The sequence below is a fragment of the Schistocerca cancellata genome, chromosome 3, assembly GCF_023864275.1.
Source record: "Schistocerca cancellata isolate TAMUIC-IGC-003103 chromosome 3, iqSchCanc2.1, whole genome shotgun sequence".
Taxonomy (NCBI): Eukaryota; Metazoa; Arthropoda; class Insecta; order Orthoptera; family Acrididae; genus Schistocerca; species Schistocerca cancellata.
In genome coordinates, this window is record NC_064628.1 from 388,235,453 (window position 1) to 388,256,093 (window position 20,641).

Here is a 20,641-nt window from a genome sequence, read left to right on the forward strand (position 1 = left end):
TTCATTTCAGATTCTCCTCCTCTCGTGGATGTTCTCCTCCTCTTGTGGATGATTTTCAATTTATTTGTCAGGCAGAGAATTTGGTACAGTTTGCTCTCTCCACAGTCTACACCGTCTCCCACCCCTCTCATGTTTCAGTTCCACTTTGAGTGCTGACATAACTGAAAACTAGGAAGCTGCAGCAAGTCATGCACCTCGTCATAAATTTTGAAAGCCTTTGGCTGTTTCAAAATAACAATCTAAATATGAATGGAATAGGAAAGGAAACAACTGATAGTGGTACAAGATAGCCTCCACCCTCCGCCACATGGTGGTTTGTGGAGTATGTATGTCGATGTAGATATCAGTGATTTCACAAATTTCAAAACTTCAATGAACTTTTCTTATATATTTTAACAATAATGATCTCAAGTTATGCCTTCTACTTGGTGCTCTTAAATAAATATCATTGTTTCAAAAAATATCTGGCTGAGTTGGCTTTAGTAATTGGGCCATCTTCATGCTACACCTTTGATTACTAGGTTCCTTTTTTGCCTACGAGTCATCAACCCACATGCATTAAGAAACAAATTGCCTATTACAGCAGCAGTAGCCCTAACTTTACTGTCTCCTAGTTCTCCATGACATGGCTCTCCCCACAACCTACAGTTAATTTATTCCTTTCATAAATGAACCTAATGGTGCAGTCAGAAACATTATAATATGATTGAAATCTTCCTTTATGTAACTAGATAAATGCTCTCAGTATGCAGCCAACACAGTTCCAAGTACACAACTGAAAATTATAAACCAGAAAATTATTGAGTATGGTGAATACTATTACTCAGAAAAATATATAATGAAAGGCCATTTGGAGCTAAGCAGTTTTTTTCATTAAGTAATTAGGTGTTTACAAGTAGCCAACAATCACAACAGTCAATCTAAACTACTAGTAAAAAGTTAAAACTGTGTACTGGGCTAGGACAACAGCTCAGCTTTTTTCAGAAAATAAGCTGGTAGCTGCTTAATTTGTAGCATACTGTCCATGAAAGGCATGCATCCTGGTTCAAGTTCTATTCTGGCACACAATATTAACTTATAGGGACCAGAAAAAATGTTTTTTTTTTTTTTTTTTTTTTTTTTTTTTTTTTTTTTTTGCCCAATTTGGTGTAATTGTTTCACAGTTTTAGTATTATTTTCTAATGACTTGTATTCCAAGTATGTTCTTTATTTTTGTCTTTTTTATACCCAACTATCACATTATACTTATTGGCATCACTATCTCATTTATTTCCATTATTGTAAAAGAAAACCATGTTAAACCTTTCAAATACAGCCCATTAAAGAATAATAACTCTGCCACCAGACAGAGCTGAATTTTTTTTGAAAGAAAGTATTGTCATAACTCCCTAGTTCTCTTGTGAGAGACAAAGCCAGCAACCCATGAACACTTCACTATAAAGTGAAAAATGCCACTCGGAGCCGACATTTGAACATAGAAGCCTCCATCACAGTAGTAGACATTTGATGTGTCCACATCTCCTGCTGGCAAGGAAAACTGCTTTTTCACTAGATTCCAAGTTAAACTGTCATATTGGATGGTTTTTGTATTTATACTTGCATTTAACAAAAATCTGCAGTTTCTCTGATGCACCACACTAAAGATCGGTTGCAACTAGCGTGTTAGTATTGAAGCCAGCTTACTCTCCTTCAAATATTATTCCACTGTTCCACATCACTCTGCACTCAACACAACATAACGCTGAACAATCAAGCATAGATTTTAATTCCAACTCAAGTTGTTTGTTGCTCACCATTCGTTAATAAAGAATTACTCACTACAAATAGGAAATATCACATACTTTTAGACTGCTCCCTACAACAATGCACAAGTGCTGAAGGTGCGAGAAGTCAAAAATACTCTCTCAACTTAGCTACATAAATTTTATAAAACCACACAACAACATGTTAGGTTGGTGCATTAGTTTGTGACATTTCTCATATGTTTAATAAACACAACAGATACACACAACAAGAGACTTTAGTCATCAATAACATATTCTCCTTCACTATTTACAATAGCCTCCCAATGCAGGGGTAACTTTTCGATTCCACGACTGTAGAAATCATGAGGTTTTGTGGCGAAGAACTAGTAGAACCATGTTCAGATCACCGTTTCATCCGGAAAGAAGTTCCTTGAAGGGTATTCGATAGATAGTGGAAAAGGTGAAAGTCTGATGGCACAAGATCAGGTGAAATATGGTGGGTGCAGAATGACTTCCCAGCCTAACTCCCATATAGTGTTTTTCATCAATCTAGCAGAAAGCGGGTGGGCGTTTTTATAGAACAGTATCACTTCACGTAGTGTTTCTAGCCATTGTTCTTTGACTGCGACTGCAAGATGTCTCAGCTGTTGACAACAAATGTCAGCAGTGATGGTTACACCTCGATGAAGCAATTCATTGTACAGCACATTGTTGCTGTTCCACCACATGCATAACATTATCTTTCATGAATGTGCGCAGATCTTTGTATGGGGAGTTACTGCTTTGTTTAGGCTCAACCATTCCTTTCTTTTCCTTATGTTAGCACAAAGACACCATTTCTTATCACCAGCAATGAGGAATAGTTGGTGTTGTTCACGAGCGAACTGATGACGAGCAAGCAAACACACACACACACACACACACACACACACACACACACACAAGGCCACACTCCGATTTTCATGATTTCGGCTTTGGGCATGCCGTGCCCATGCACCCGGTTTTTGAACCTTCCCCACTGTACACAAATGGTTCATGATGGTGGAATGATCACAGTTCATCACATTTCCCAGTTCTCTAGTACACTGACATGGATCATTGAGAATAACTAATGTGTTTAAATGATCTCCATCAAGCCCCACAGGTCTTCCTGAATATGGAGAGTCACTAATGTCAAAACAATTCTCCTTAAAACTAGAGAACCATTTTCTTGCTGTGCACATTATCTTCACACATAGTGCAAATCTTCTGGCTGCCTCCCTGCTGGCATCCCTCTCTTCAAATCAAACAGAAGATTGTTCTGATTTCTCCACTTAGCATTCCATTTTCTAGCAACTACAGCTCCACTCACTATCTCAAAATGACAAAATGTTAACTCAAATAGTAGCAGTGAACCACAAATAAAAATGACAATGATAACTAAACCCATCAGCAATTGGAATAATACTAAGCAAAACAAAATCTCTACAAACTTATGCACCAACCTAATAGTATAGTAACATTACCTGCTAAGATTCATACTGGGGGTAGGCACTCATGATGTTTCAAAGTGACTGGTTGCCTTTCCCTAATTGTACTATTGTGGGATTTCCTACATATTGTTCCATCCAGGAATTTCCACTATTGCTGATCTTTACATACACTATGTACGGCTACCTACAGCTCAAAATGGAGTTCCATATTCTAATTGAAATACCTACAACATGTTTCAGGTAGACATACGGGCGAAAACTGAAAATCTCCTAAACTGAAGTAAAGTCGTACATCTTATTGACAACTGTACCTATAGTTTACCAGAATGTTTAGACACAGTACAGTAAATTACAGTAAACCCTAACTTTCATATTTTTTTGTTTTACATTTCATTTTTACAGGTTGAACCCAAACTCTACAAACAAAATTTTGGAGGTTGTTCAGGGATACTTTCCGTGTATTTTCACATAAGTAACCAACTGTCTCTGGTAGCTCATTACAAAGTAATTGCATTTCAATTGATTTCTTAGATAGTTATGCAAATGTTGTCAGTATGCACTGTGTGTCTTGTTTGGGAACAAACATGTTTCTCTCACTCACAATACTTGCTGTTGTCCTTAAGTTTTCATTCAGTAATGCCCAGTTCTATCTCAGGTTTGTGTTTCTGGCAGTGTTAGTTGTGTGTTGACAGTGATCACAACAGTATGGGTAGTTTCACTGATGAAGTATTGGCCAATATGTGTCTTGTGTCTGGGTTCACCGAATGCAATGGAAGAGCAGCACAACAACCCCAAACTGAGAAGTTCCCACAGGGATGGCAACTGCATCAGAATACCTCCCAACTGCTACTTTTGCAACTCTTCATCAGTAAACCTATCCTTATTATTGTCAATGACTGTTAACATACAACTAACACAGGTGGAAAGACAGTACTGAATAGAATTTGAAAGCAAAGAGTGGAGGGGCATTACTGTTGTCACCGTCAAATGGAGAAAGTTTCCATACAAAATCTGCAATGCATACAACTGACATTTGCACTGTTGTGCAGATATTTTCAGTACAATACAGATATCAAGATAAATGAGGAGCAAGAAATTAAATGAGATACAATTACTCTGTAATAGCAAATCCTATATATCAAAATATTCAGGAAATATCTCTGAACAACCTCCGGAATTTTGTCAGTGGAGTTTGGATTCACCCTGTGTAAACATTTACAGTGGTCTCTGAGATCAGTACAGTTACATGAATGTTTCATTTGGAGTGTCAGATAAAAGCAGCAACTGGAAGTGGCACTGGCTTTTTTGAAAGTATCTGCTTGTCTTCAAATCTTTAACTATTCACACAACTTTACTTGTTCTACTCCCATTCAGGCTCTTCTTCCGGACAGGAGTTACAGAACACAAAGTATGAAAGAATAATGCAAGGAGTACGAATTTTCAATCTTGTCTACTAGTAAATTGCTAATGTTGCCTTAATCAACTGTGTTACTGCTTTTCACTTACTAATCTGGCTCCTTGGGTGAAACATTTCGGAACCACTGGGAGCAGAGATTCATGCTTTCAGCTGTGTGGGCTCCGTCCAGGAAGAAGGTGATGGGGGGCACTCTCAGCACCTGCATCCTGCCCGGCCACTGACACTGCGTTAGACCCCGCTCGGTGCTGCAGGAGATGGCAAAAGTTGGAGCGACTGGTAGCATTGTTGACTGTAGGATGGCTGCAAGCAACCGAACAAAAGAGTACTGTACAACTTGACTGACAACAACATCGTACCTGGAGCAAACTGCAGAGTTGTATTATAATTTTTTATACTCGTTACAAGCTATTTGGTTTTGGCACATTGAAGAGAACACAAGACAAGTTTTTCATCTTGAACAAAATCTAATCTGCTCTGAGGAAGCAATAATAGTAACAGTAATAATAATAATAATAATAAGAAGAAGAAGAAGAAGAAGAAGAAAACCTACATTATGGACAGGTAGACAATTTAAGAAAATTCTTTATAGAACGAGCAGAAACTAGCAAAATACACAAAGCAATCACTCATATAAATACATCGGCTACACCACTGCAATTTCATAACCACTTCTACAACCCTTTAGATCACATAACATCCACAGATACAAAGAAAGTAAATTGGAAAAAGAAAACACTACATGGCAAGCACCCGTATCATCTAACACAGCCACACATCGATCAAGACGCATCCAACACATGATTAAGAAAAGGCAATATATACAGTGAGACGGAAGGATTCATGATTGCAATACAGGATCAAAAAATAAACACCAGATATTACAGCAAGCATATTATTAAAGATCCCAATACCACAACAGATAAATGCAGACTTTGCAAACAACAAATAGAAACAGTAGATCACATCACAAGCGGATGTACAATACTAGCAAATACAGAATACCCCAGAAGACATGACAATGTAGCAAAAATAATACATCAACAACTTGCCATACAACATAAACTAATAAAACAACACGTTCCCACATACAAGTATGCACCACAAAATGTACTGGAGAATGATGAATACAAATTATACTGGAACAGAACCATAATAACAGATAAAACAACGCCACATAACAAACCTGACATCATACTCACCAATAAAAAGAAGAAATTAACACAACTAATCGAGATATCCATACCCAATACAACAAATATACAGATGAAAAAAATTGAAAAATACATCCAACTGGCTGAGGAAGTCAAAGACATGTGGCATCAGGATAAAGTTGACATCATACCAATTATACTATCAACTACAGGAGTCATACCTCACAATATCCACCAGTACATCAACGCAATACAGCTGCATCCAAAAGGATATATACAACTACAGAAATCTGCAATTATTGATACATGTTCAATTACCCGAAAGTTCCTAAATGCTATGTAACATATACCGTACAGTTAAAAGGAAATCACGCTTGATCAAGGTCCACGTCACTTTCCATTTTTAACCAGACATAACGTCTGAGAAAGGAAAGAAATAATAATAATAATAATAATAAAACAGAACAAAACTATAAATCAAACTTTTCCAGCAAGTATCACAGAAATAAAAATGACAATACATGGATACAAACTTTCTGTTCAAAGGAAAGATGAAACCTTAGCAACAAAAATGTTAAAAACCAGCTACTCTAATTAGTCCTAATGGACCAAGAGATCAGAATGAACCTTCACCTCCCATGAATTGCAAAGAGTTCAAACACAACATCGACTAAGAATCAATAAGCCTGCTGGGCCCTATAATAGCAAAAATTGTGGAAGTTTGCACATGAAGAAGCAAAGCATACACAAAACCGTAATAAACAAATGTGAGAAGGAAGAAGTAAAAGATGACTGGAAAATAGCCTCGATTCATCATCTGCATAATAAATGAATAAATACAAAGGTGAACAACTACTGTGGCATCTCACTACTTCCAGTAATGTACCAGACACTGTCACTACTCACCTTAAATGATTATAACAAAAAGGCTAGCACAAACTGGGAAAATACCAAGGAGGATTCCAAAAAGGTCAGTTGACAGTAGCACAAATACAGAATCTGACAACACTGAAAAGGTGGAGCGTGCTGAGAGCAGTTCCTTGCTGGCCTCGGTGACATGTTCTGCTGATTGCTTGTAGCTCACTTATAACAGAGGATGGCATGAGCTTCACTTTCAATACTGACTGATCTGACTGCCATGCATGTATGATTGTCTTTAATTAATTGTTAGCACCTGATGATTGTTTAATGCTCTGAATCTGCCGTGCAGTTAATAAACAAATTTTTATTACAACTAACAATTATTCTTACTTTGTATGTTACTCAGTTACAGATGTCCACCACATTAAAATCCTTTGTAAGAAATTGAAGGTAACATTGTTGATATTCCAACCTGGATTTTTCATTACTGGAAATGGAATTTTGACAAGGCCTAGGTCCACAGCCTTAGTGCAGGTACTGAATCAAGCTGTTAAAAGTATTTATTACAGTTGTAATTCGACATTTTGCCACTGTCAAGCATTCTGGAATGTTAACCCTTTGCGACAGACGTCTTTGCCGCATTCTGTACTCAGTGCTGCTCTGTTGTCAGCTGACAATGTTACCTGCACTGAGAGACCATGTGTGGGCCACTCCTGTAACTGCTTTTCCTCCATAGCCTGTCTCTCCTTTGCTGAATATTTTTGGTGCTGTGTGTGACAATTTTTTTTACTGTTCTGGGTTTCACCAATGTGGAAACAAAATAAATATAGTTACTCTGACATCGAAAGTTTCTCAATTAAATGCTCCTCTAGAAATCCAATACTGCAGAGATAAACACAAAGATAAGTCAATATAGTTTCAAGCCTCAGCATTACATTTTTCCTGTAATTTTTAGCAGAATTTTAGTAGCTTGTTATAATAGCAATGTGTTGCTTTGGAGTCGCTTCAGTAACTTAGTGTTCTTGCTTAGTTACTCTTCCATAATACCTGTTTTCTTCTAAATATCCCTCACTGTAATAACTCAAGGGAAGGAGGAATCTATCTGTGATATCGCTCTAATACATTGACAGTCACTGCGAACAAAATAACAACTTTTTTTACTTCAATTTCGTTGATTCCATTTCGCAAGACGTCTTTGACAATTTCACACACAATTTGTTTTGTGTATGATAATAAATTAAATGCTTTTGTCACAGGAGGAGGTCAAATTGGCTGCCTGTAGTGCAACCACTGTGTTTACAATATGACTGTAGCACATCTCCCACTGTCCAATTTAACAGCCAGTCAGACAGTTCCTTTAATTTCAATTTATTTTTTGTGCATCAAAAATGGATGACTATCTTCAACTGAGATTTCTCTGATGCAGTGATGTGTAAGTCTTAGTTTTTTGATGAGAAGTCATGAAATAAACAATGTAAAAGTGGAAAATTAAAACGTTTCCTATTTGTCTGTGCTAATGCAACAGTACTCCAAGCAACTTTTGGAGGACAGATGTCTCTGTACTAGAGAATTCTTTGAGAGTTACCATTGAATGTTAAGAACATAAACCCAACAAAATTTCTCTAGGCAACCTCCAAAACCATATAATGTTTCCAAATACTTTCTATTGGTGTTCAAATAATAGTGGCATATTGGTAATAGGCTGTCATATATAATTTTGTTACATTTAATTCTTGCACTTCACGCACGAAATAGAAATTACAGCATCTGAAACCTGTAACGGTTTTTGTGAGCACAGTAATTCACCTGGAGAGAAGTTCTGAAGTCAGGCTATGTAAGTGTTCAAGTATCTTTCATGTCTTCTGTATATATTTTCCATCCTCCTTTTGGATCCGAGCTTTGGACCAGCACTGGAAATTAAAAATATATTTTTATTTTGTTTTTGTTTTCATTTATTTTTTACTGTAAGCCTTGAAACATGGCACAACATGCAATGGTATACTGCACGTTCTGCATTTGTAGCACATTTCTTGAAGCACTTTCTGTTTTGAGCAAACAGCACATTTAAGCATTGACATACTCTTCTTTAGAGGTTCACTCTCAATAATATTTCGAAAATGCCTCTCAGCAAATCGTAAGGGATTACCATCATCAAAGCACCTTTCTCGGACAACTTTCCTCCTTTCTGTGGGATAAGATTCAACAATTTCTCTTACCAGAAACAGATGAAAATCTGCTATTGACATTTTTTGCACTGTTACTACCTGATTGAGCATGAGTATTTAAAATTCACAAGGTGAGCAAGTGCAAAAATAACTTTTTATACCACTTCGTCATTTTCCACATTAATCTGAGAGAACTCAGTAATATATCAGTATGGTCAACTGTCCCCGTACTCTAGTTATAATCTGTAACACACTGCAGTTTTTTGATTCTTTCGCCTGTCTTTCTGTTAGTCTTTTCTATCTGAAACATTTTTATAGTATTACAGGTGGTCAATATCCATGTTTCTCTTTTGTCACACCTATTCAGGGCAAGAATTATGCCAGTGGACATAAACTGGATGTCTCCTCATTTCAGCTGTGTTGCGCTAATGCCACAAATTTTCCCCAAATTCTAGAAGCCAATTTCTGCGGTTCCACCTGTAAACGCAATAAAATTCAGAATATAACCAGTCCAACAGTCGCACAGCACGAATGTTTTTACTCCTGATCTACTGGTTTTGGACAAAATACACTGTTTGAAAGATAATCATCCTTTAAACAGCAATAGGCTTTCCTCAATGCAGAGCTTCTGATACGCATGAAATGCACTCTGGAATGTTGTGTGAACTTAATGTTTCTAATACTGAATAAACTGTCTCCTTCATTTTAGGTAAAGTTGCCACTAAAATGAAGCATTTAAAAAATTAGAACAAAATGGACTCTGAACATCATTTTGCTGAAGACCAGTGTGTTCAAGAGTATATCCTTGTATTAACAGTCACTAATTTTCAGCTTTTTCGTATGAGCCATAGGCAGATACAGAGCAATGAAGGACTAATAGTGCCACAAATTCCATTTCTTTCCATCTTGAGAAATGAAAATGAGCCAAGCATATTTGCATTGGTGTATCAGTAAAATTTACTGGTTTCAATTGCAAAAGATTTCATCAGATCTTCTGCTAACTATATAGGGGAAAGTGTCATAATGCTGGAATTTTGAACTAATCCACACTTGTGCCCTGGAGCTAAATCGCCAAATGCATGCACAAATGCATGAAAATCACTCTTCTTCCAGTCAAATGTGTCGCTAAAATGTTCTTTTTTTCCACACATTTTGCTCTCACGATCAGAAACTTCAGGTTCTGGAGAATTTTCATGTCTTGTAGAGACAGACAGACATGTTGGTCATCTGATTTGCTTTGCTCACGACTGTTACTTCGAGACTCTGTAGAAGAGTCATCTATCAAAGATTTCACTCTCACTGTTGTTTCCAATTAGAATCTCCACAATTTCTTCCTCCATATAATCACGACAGTGTGCCATTTTCTCAATCCAAAATGAAGATGAAAACGGCAACAAAAGATCACAACAGCAAATGCACTACACAGACTAAATGTTGGAAAGCTACAGAGGACTCGAGCAGAAAATGCAGCTACTTGTCCACTCTACCCGGCCATTGGATACCTTGCGCATTAATGTGACTGGAGCACACAGAGACCTGAGCAGCAGCTCATCTCGACACGTCGGGAGCAGAAAGGTTTCGGCAAGTTGGCGTGTGCACACACGTCTAGAGCACCTGACAGGAGGAAAAATGGCGCACGTAAACAAGTTCAGAGTACCTGGGGACAGCAGCAGTGACACGTGTTAGCAGATCTAGAGCAGTGAAAGGTTAAACCCAGCTCTAGAACATTATAACCTGTTGGAACACAGTTCACAGCAACCAAACCACACATTAATGGTGGTATAAGTATACTCACTGTTCCACATACCATGTGGGCATGAGCCATGTCATGCTACATGGTTTATGTCAAGATGAAAAAAGTGCAATATCATCCAATGAACTGCTTCTAGCTTTTAGATGGGAAAACTTTAGACGAGGCAAAAATGACATTCAATGCCGTTTATGGCAACACCTCAGTCCCTCACATGATGTGTGGGTGTGCGGGTATATTTATAAAACCATATGTATTTGGTTTCAGATTTCTCCAGCACCACGTCTGAACTGCCCCAGCATGTAACAACTATATGTTGTAGAGTAGGCTTGAACATCCCACAATGCTTGATAATAACAAAATGTCAAAACTGCAGTCGCAGTAAATATTTTTAACAGCAATTTGTAGAATTACTTCATTCAATACAGAAATGGATCACAGGTCAAAGAAGTCTGATTAAGTGCAGGAAGGAAGGGTGGTGTGATCACTGAGACACTATTTTGAAGAGTTTGACAATTTCAATTTTTGGAGACGTTAAAAATTGACTGAAACACTGGGAAACACATATACACTGACGAAAAGAAATCAGTACGCTAAGGAGGAGTTGAGGAACATAAATGGAAGTTGGTAGGAATATTCCTACATCTGAAATACGATGTCTATTCAAATTTCGATTCATATAACGAAAACAATCAATTATTGATAAAATTATTTACCTGGATAGATAAAAAATCTACTCATCAAGCTGCGGCAGAACACACAAATATAAGACGGTTGGGACTGGCAAGCTTTTGGATGCAGTGGCTCCTGCAGGCAGAAGGTTTGAAGGGGAAGGAAGAAGGGTGAAGGAAATGGACTGGACAGGTCTAGAAAAAGGGGCAGATTTTGGAAAAGACACCCATAACCGTGGGTCAGGGGAGACTTACCGTATGGGTTGAGAAGGAAAGACTGACTGTTGGGAACTGCATTGAACGAGATTTGAAAACCTGAGAGCTTAAAGGTGGAAGACAGGGTAATATGTAGGAGAGAGATTACTACTGAAACATCGTGCTCGAGTTAATAATAGTGAGAAGCTAAGTGTATTGTACGTAACATAGGTGGAAGGGGGTGGTGAAAAATAAATAGAAAAGACAATGAAAGATGTATGAAATTAAAATGGAGTGAAGCAAAGCTTTCCTTCTTTCTGCTCAGCTTGCCATCACAACAGTCTTTTATTTGTGTGTTCTGCCGCCACTTGGTGAGTATTTTTTATCTAACAAATTTTGCTTCAGTCGCGTAAGACTGGTGCTAGTAGTGCCACTATGAGGATGCAAATCAGGTTTGCTGTAAATACATATTGTAACAGCCTGAGGCTACATCCTACGTAAGCAATGGAAGCAACTAACAGCACGCACGACAGTGAGAGCGACAGCTAAGAGTCTTCTCGGCAAAGTACTGGATCAGACATGCTAGCTGCTATGAAACACTTTATCATTCAATTTTAAGAAAACTATTTGTCAAAAGAATTTGACTCTTCTGCATCTTACCCCTTGCTAAATGAAGGACAGAATTTATTTTCATTATTCGTCATAGTAACTGTACTGCATGAAACTAAGTAAATGACTGCATGAAATTTTTAAGACTGCACAGAGATAAAAATTCATTACATATACTTTGTGTGCGGCATATATTATTGCATATGAAATGTAGCCAACATATCAAAATTGTACTTAAAAGTTGAGAGAGGAATAATATCTCTTTTCATTCTCTAGATATTGGTTGTTATATCCATAGATGGGGCACCCACAATGTATCCGAATTGCTTCCTGTGCATCAGGAGTTGTTTCCTGTGCTTTGGGAACCAAGTGATCGTAGAAATTGTGATGTTTCTTAAATGGTTCAAGATATCAAAACGAGATTTTTTGGCAAAGACAGCATGCAGAAAGGACTTATCTTGTTGTATGATTAACACTCGAATAGTTTTGGTGAAACGATCGAGCAGATCAGAAACAAGACTCCTTATAAACTACACAATGAGTATTTGTCTGAATTTACACAGCCAAATAAACAGTGTGGAATGGGCAAATGGGGTATCAAAGTGACCAGTGTGTGGTCTAATATTGAAAGAAAATATTTAATTGCTTGAAAGTAATCAGGATAATTAAGGAAAAATTAATTGCCAATTTGAGAAAAACTGAAATATTTCACGAACAGCTGCTGCTAGCTATGTAAATGAAGAGTCAAAAAGTTCGCATCTTCATGGTCTAGCTATCTTGTGTGTAAAAAGATAAATTGTTGTGATATGTAACTGTCAAAAAGGCTTCCTTTGAATTAAGTGTTAAATTTAGGAATTTCGAGATGAAGTTAGGGAGGCAAATGAGGTACCAATAAGATCATGTTTTCTGAATGAAACCTGAAAATATAAAAAGAAAGAAATCAGTCAAATATTTTGTGAAATGATTTGTCTAAAAGAAAACAGATCTGAGAATGTGCCTATGAATGATGTCAAAATCATGTACAGAAAATGAGGTACAACAAATATTTCTCTAATGTGTGTAATTTCTTATTTTTAGACAAATTGTTTCACAAAACATTTGACTTTATTTTCAAAAAAATTGTATGCTTCACTTATGCAGACTGTTCAGATTAATTGAAACGCTTGACTTTAACATTGATTGCTGATGAATTATGTTCCGAACAATCAAATATCAGTAATAGTTTGTGGTTGTTTATTGTGTTTTATTTGGAATTTAATGTGTGTGATGTTCTGGGATAGGTGTGAACACACTTAAAGATAAAGTACTTTGGCAGGGTCTTAAAAATATACATCGAGATGCAATGTGAACAGTATAAATAAAACTTAGTACACAGTATTGGTGACATGATTGTAACAGCCAGTTAAAATGTAAGTTGGAGGCAGGATTGAAACTGGGTCCCAACAATGATCCTGACTGCTAGCATATGATGCTAATGTTACACCATGCTTATCTTGTACCAAAGGTCACTCATTCTTCCATATTTACCCTAGATAGTCATACTTCTGCATTTATTGGCTGTTAAAAGTTCTCAATCATGTAAGAACCATTTGTCTAATTTTTTGATGAGACATCTCTCTGCTCATCCATGTATTTTCAAAGAATCTGTCTGGTGATCTGTGTAGTTGATGAAATAAATTATGAAATTCTCTATGCAGATCCTCCCTTCATAAATTGCGCTCTTTTATTGCCTTATTTTCCTAAGCAAAGCTAATTCCGTTGCCTTACTCTCAAGCTACAATATTCTACATTTTAGGGCACTGTTTTATAGGAACGGCTGGTCGACTCTAGTAGCCGTCTTGTAGTGGAGATCGTCGCACACGTGCAGGACACCCGAGCATATTGCCCAATGCTGCCCCTTGTTGCTGGAGTGTCATGTATCCAGGTGTCACCTGCTGTCAGATGGTGGCCACAAGAATGTACGCTTGCAAGAAGACAGGACTCCAGATGGCCAAGTACCATAACCAAGAGGAAAGACCATCATGTTTGGTGTACTGCTCCAGTGCATCAACTGCATCTGCAGCAGCAATATTAGCAGCAGTTGGCACCACAGTGACTCAACAAACAGTTACCCTTTTTTCTACTCTATCTTGGATAAGCTTAATTTCTCTCCACAGGTCATCCATACCCTTCCTGGTATCATTGCATTAGGAAGAAGAAATAGGCGATATGTTTCCAGATGTTATTCTCTCGGTAACCTTTTGATCTATAATTTCTCCAAATTGTTCCTTCAAACTAACTACATTTATAATACTAGAGTTAGCTATTTTCTCTTCGAAATTTCTTTCTATATTATCTACCCATGTATTGACACCTGTAATTTGCGACTGAATGACTGGCATTAAATCATTCTGCTTATCTACACTCTCTTTCAACGTATTCACCACTGCCTTATATCATTATACTTAACATTGTACACATTTTCAAGAGATCCTAACTTTTCAGTAAGTTTGGATTTTACATTATTACATTTGTTCTCAATGTTAAGTTCTAACCTTTTTGTTTCTGACTAAGGTCAGTAAACATATGATTTATACGAGTGGTCAAAGAATTTGTCAACTTGTTCTTTAAATCTACTTTTAAATTCTCTACTTTATTACTTATAGCATCAAACTAAGTCTTCAAAGCACCCATGCCTTCACATAGATTACTAATTTCTTTGCTTTTAGAGTCAACTTTGGCGTTTAACAGGCCTAAATTTGTCATTTAAATATTTAGTTTCACTCTGAGAATTTAAAGCTTCACCCTGGGTATTTAATTGAGAACTTAATGAGTTTAACTTAAGAGTCTGAGCTTTGATTAAATGTATCAACTCATTCCAGTCAGGCTCTTCTTTGCCAATTTTCATGGCCATAGCCGGTTCCTGAGTTTCCCCAACTTCTTGTAAATTTTTCATACTTTTAAATCCTTTAGCTCTTGTAAGCATTTAAAACTAACTTTAAATATGATAATTACACAATAAAAGTTCACTCAACAGTATCTTGTATCACTTCATACTAAAGTACTCAAGTTACGTTTCACGCTCACCCAGCGTAGAATTCACGTTGCGTAGGTGAGCGGATGTGGAGGCAAGTCAGCACAAGGGAACAGCAGCTGGTGCCGGTGGCGTTGGATGTATAATGGTTTCCGAGTCTGCATCCCCCTGCGATGTGTGTGAGAGCTGTATACTCTCCACACTGGATCTTCTTGGTCGAAGCATTCTACGCATACTACTTCTTAGAAAAATACATCGAAATCTTCTTTGCTGTTTTAGCATTGTGAATTTTTCAGTTCTTCACCGTTTTTCCATTTAAATTTTGCTCCACTGGATACTTGAACATATTCCAATTTTCATCAAGTTACCTTCCACTCAGAAAGCTGTTGCACTCAGCGACTGTTACATTGACTTGTAAATTATAGATTGCAATGATCAGTCATCCTTTTTAAATTTTATTGTGTAGATCTAGATTTTGGCAAGAAGCTAGCCATTCTCAATGCACTATTGTTTTCGTTCAATGCATTCTAGCCGAAATCTAGATCTACACAATAAAATTTAAAAAGGACGACAGATTGCTGCAATCTATAATTTATAATCAATATTCTAATTTCTCAGAGTAATTTCCTTGTGTTATTATGTCTGGTTGCTATGGCAACACGTAACCGCTTCTTCTCTCGTTTTTGACTTATAATTCCTGTTTTCTCAGTACTTTCACACAGGTCGCCACATTCTAATGACTTAAAGTGTGAATCTGGGTTATATCAGTTTATTCCCCAAACTACCTTCCACTTCTTTATGAGGTGACTTACTATGAACTTGCAGACACTCTTCTTTACTGGCTAGCTGGCTGCTGGAAACCCTCTTGACTTCTTCTCCTTCGAATAACGCTAGGTACAGGAATTTTTTGACTCTTTCTACTTATGAAATAGGTAGACATACAAACTTTACTTTTTGTCAATTAACGATGTATTTGCCCTCCATACACAATAAAACTCTCACTTCCCACATAAATATGTAAATTCCTGTAAGTCTCTCATACAGCCAAACGTCAGAAATAAATTGATTTACAGTTAAAAGAAAGTTGACTTAAATACCATAACTTTTCTTAACATGAATCAGGGAATAAGTCTAGCCTACAGGAAGCTTATGTAAAGAGTTTTCAAGAGTTCTTTTGCAACTGACTGTGTTTTAATAACTATAGTCAGACACAATAAGCACAGAGCTGCATATAAACTCCAGGGTTATTCCTTACACACTCACTAAAACATCTATGCATTGCCTGACAGGTACTTGTTGGTGCTGTTCGTCCACCGCGTCTACTTTCTTCCCACGACTGATTTTAAACCTGCACACACAAACATATGACAAGCAGTAGGTAGCATTCTAACATTCCACACTCATATCCAGAATATCGTGTGTTCGAGACGGTACAAGGCTGAGTGGTTCTAGAATTTACACACAAATTCTCGAATCACTACACCACCTGTGACTTCTGAGATGTCAAGTGAGAGCTCATCGGATAACAGCGTGGAGGTCTGTCATGTTTCCTGATGAAAGCTGGTTCTGTCACAGCGCTGGTGATAGCTGTGTGGTGGTTAGGAGGAGGCCAATTGATGACCTGCAACTAACCTGCCTGCAAGGTAGACACACTAGACCTACACCTGGAGTTATGGTCTGGGGTGCAATTTCGTAGGACAGCAGGCACACTCTCGTGGTTATCCCGTGCATCCTGACTGCCGATCTACATCTCAATCTGCTGATATCAGTGCATATCTAAGAGGTAACTATAGTGACAACTAATTTGTTAAATGAAAATGACTGCTTCATTCCTAATACACATACATACTGAAAGGACAATTACTATAACAAAACATAACAATTTATTTCTGAACATGTACCTTCACAATGTGAAACATTCTGAGAATTTATCAAAAAACTAAAATCTCAGTCAAAGACTCACGTGTTCACTTACCTGTGGCTGGTGGTTTGGTAACCATTCCCAGACAGATTGCTGTCAGCTGCAAGGCAAGGGAGGCATTAAGCTTTTGCACATCCACACTCAGGTCTGGCACCCTACCACATGGCCAATTATATGCTTCCAGTGGAGGTGCTTCGAACAGTGGACACTATCATTAAAAGAAATTGAAAGATAATGGTAAGTTAGATATTCTGAATGCATTACATGTATACTGCAACTATAGAAAGTTAGGAACAATCAGAAACAGTCATTTCATTACCGTAACTACTTTAAAAAGAAAAATATTGAAGTGTAATCAGCAATTAAAGTCATAGCTATTTTTATTGACCTCAACTCAGTCTATGATAAAGCACAAATTGAGTGATTCCTAGCCAAGCCCACAAGGACAATCAAATGTAAGCAAACATATACTTTATTCAAAAGCATGCCAACTGAAGGAAAAGCTTAAGTTACACTTACTGGGAAAGTTAAAAAGAGAATAATAATGAATAATGGTTTACCGCAAGGATCAACACTGTGTCCTCTTGTTTAATTTATAAATACCAGATATGATGAAACTGTTATCTCATAAATACATACTGTTTGTCCGCGTTAAGCTGACGACTGGAACAGTGGCTTTCGGGAACGCCCATGCCCCCACATTACGGCTGCGAAGGGGAGAGGAGTGGTGGTGGTGGTGGTGGTGGTGGTGGTGGTTGGGGGGGGGGGGGGAGGGGGAAGGTCAGCATTGGCTGCCTCCAGTGCCTAACATGAAATTGGAGGCAGCACTCGCGGAAATATTGCCCACTTAAATGACACTTCCGTTGGATCATAAATCACCTAATTTGTTGACATACTCCTTGCTCGAGAGTTTTACCTATAACTTATGTGTTATTTATTTACTGCAAATAATGAAACATGAAAGTAGATGAATGTACAACTTATGACACTATCAATCGAAAGTTAAGAACTGATTTTTGGAATCTTTTTGCACATTGCATTTATTTAACACAATGCAACAGTATGTTTACAAAGTGTAATTAACTGAGCTTGAAAGAACTGTCAAAATGATGTTGCCTAAAGAATATTGTCATTTGTGTTTCATTCAAGATCATCACTGTTTGATTCCAGATGATTATTATTATCATAGCTTGAGGGCATGGCATTCATGAGAACTTAATCAATGACAATTTCCATTACTACATCTTGTGTCCAATACTCTTGCACCAGTTGCTGCTCTTTCCTACAGTAACCTTGCCAGTCCTGTGCAGTAACTGAAAGGAAAGCAGCATTAATAAGAGTCTGCAATTTTCCTTCAACATGTCACCAGTGACATTGTGTTTTATTTTGGCCATTGCCAATTCCATCAGATTTAGATCACAGTTGTAGGGCAGTAAACAGATTATTCTGTGGCCTTGGCTCTCAGCAATTTTATCCATGATGTATACATTCACGGTTGGTTTGTTTTCCTTTCTAGGCAATGGTTCAGTTTTCCTCATTGTGTTGTTGCAGTTTATTTTTCCTATCTTTCAACTACTATAACACTGTAATCCTGAAACCATATTTATCAGGCATTCTGTCAAACTTTTTGCTGTGGTATGGCGCATTATCCAGATAATCGAAGAACTGGGTGGAATATAGGAACCAACATATCTGCAAACAGCCCCCCCCCCCCCCCCCTCCATCTACACATCCAGTAGTTTCACCAACTTCAAGAAATTCGCAAGTTAGTGAAAACAATTTCTTGCATGAAATTTCTTGACAAATTATAACTGTGTGCCAGGTTGGGTTTCCAGGTTCGTGTCCCAGTCTGGCACACAGTTTTAATTTGTCAGAAGTTTCAAATCAGCACAAATTCCGCTTCAAGGCGAAAATTCATTCTAGTTTCTTGAATATTGCAGAAAGTACTTGCCGAATTTCTCATTTGTTTTCCCAAAATAACAGAAGCTGTGTGTGTTCAGTGGCAATGCAAAAATGTCAGTGTTGAAAATGAGAATGGCACAAAGACAGATGGGCCAAAACAAATGTACTATTGGAACCCCTAAACACACACAATTGGCACCATCAGTCAAGGAAGTGTGAAATGAGTTTACCAATCAATTTGTTTCACCGTAAGTGAAAGCAGAAAGGCAGTATAGACGTCTTTTAATTTTAGCTGATTTTGTAATGTTAGCGTAAACATAAATGCATTTCACATATGATAAAAGTAGTAAATACTGCTGGAAAAAATTGAAGGGTAATTAAAAGGCAGTCTCTTGATTGAGATACCGCTCATCATTTTTGTTTCTTATTATCAAATATTTAATTATACAGTAGACAAGGGATATTCAAGATTTGCATATGACATCCTCAAATTTTTTAATCTAAGCAAAATGCTCTGACTTTAGTTAACTGAACAGTAATTCTTGGTAACATCATTATGTACTCCTCTAACACTTTTTCCTACTCTTTTATTTTTGTGTTTCATGATTTTTATTCATTAATAATAATAATAATAATAATAATACGACAACAGTAAAGACTGCTTTGGTTTTTAAGAATAATTGCACTTCTGCAACAAGTACTTGCAGAAAGTTCCTGAAATAAACTTGCCCAGTGATTTGAACAAGTAAACTTGAGTAAGATTTTGTTGTACTGTGAACACAGCAAGTGCTTACACAGGGTACTTGCTAGTAAACTCAAGCCTCTTGGAATACTTTGTATCTAGGGGCAGCTTGACATTGGCAGCAGACAAATGAATATATTTCAACTGGTGCTGATTTTCTCTAATGATAGTTGCTATGGAAAATAATCAATAGTAACATAGGTAGCGATGGCGCATTTCACAGTCCTACGTAGTGATGGCGCATTTCATAGGCCTAACAATTTGCACCAGGGCAGAGCAAATGGAAATCACATGTTACTTGTCATAAGCCACCTCTGTTTGACTTTTCCATGATTATTCATGTAATAATAACTAAACAGATAAATCATCACAGACAATACAGAAAGAAGCACTACAAGTCTTATCTTCTCTGTGAGAATGCTAATGAAGAAACACTAGAAATAGAACCTCATCATGATATTTATTGACAGAGAAACGTATAAATTGGCCACAGACAGCAGATCTGGAGATGCTTGGAAAATATACATGTACCAATCTTTCTGATCAATAAGGCAACAATGTTATTCCAGAGATGCTAAAGTGGTGTTCAGAAAGCAGATGGAGGATCTGAGTGGTTTCAAATACAGAGAGGATTTCAACAAGGAAACTTTTTAACATCACTATTTATCACAGTTCGAGACAGAACAATAACTTCAATTACATAGAAAGCAGGTGCTGGCAAGTGTAAATATTGCCAAACTATCAGTTTAATAAGTCATTTGCAGTATACTAACATAAATTCTTTACGGAAGAATGGAAAAACTGGTAGCCAATCTCAGGGAAGATCAGTTCAGATGATAAGAGATTTGTACAAACACACGAGACAACAATGACCCTACAACTTCTCTTAGAAGATAGGTTAAGGAAAGGCAAAGCTAAATTTATAGCATCTGTAGATTTACAGAAAGCTTTTGACAATGTTGACTGGAATACTCTCTTTCAAATTGAGAAGGTGGCAGGGGTAAAATACAGGGAGCGAAAGGTTATT

General features: G+C 37.3%; 1 protein-coding gene across 1 annotated transcript in view; it reads right to left on the reverse strand.

The window, feature by feature from the left end:
- Nucleotides 1-20,641, reverse strand: part of LOC126175101 (folylpolyglutamate synthase, mitochondrial-like) — a 93,533-nt gene that overhangs the window by 24,811 nt on the left and 48,081 nt on the right. Inside the window, exons 6-7 of the mRNA XM_049921654.1 lie at nucleotides 17,025-17,178; nucleotides 4,724-4,934 (exon numbers count right to left, since the gene is read on the reverse strand). Of these exons, the coding sequence (XP_049777611.1) occupies nucleotides 4,724-4,934; nucleotides 17,025-17,178 (365 nt within the window). The remainder of the gene's footprint in view (nucleotides 1-4,723; nucleotides 4,935-17,024; nucleotides 17,179-20,641) is intronic.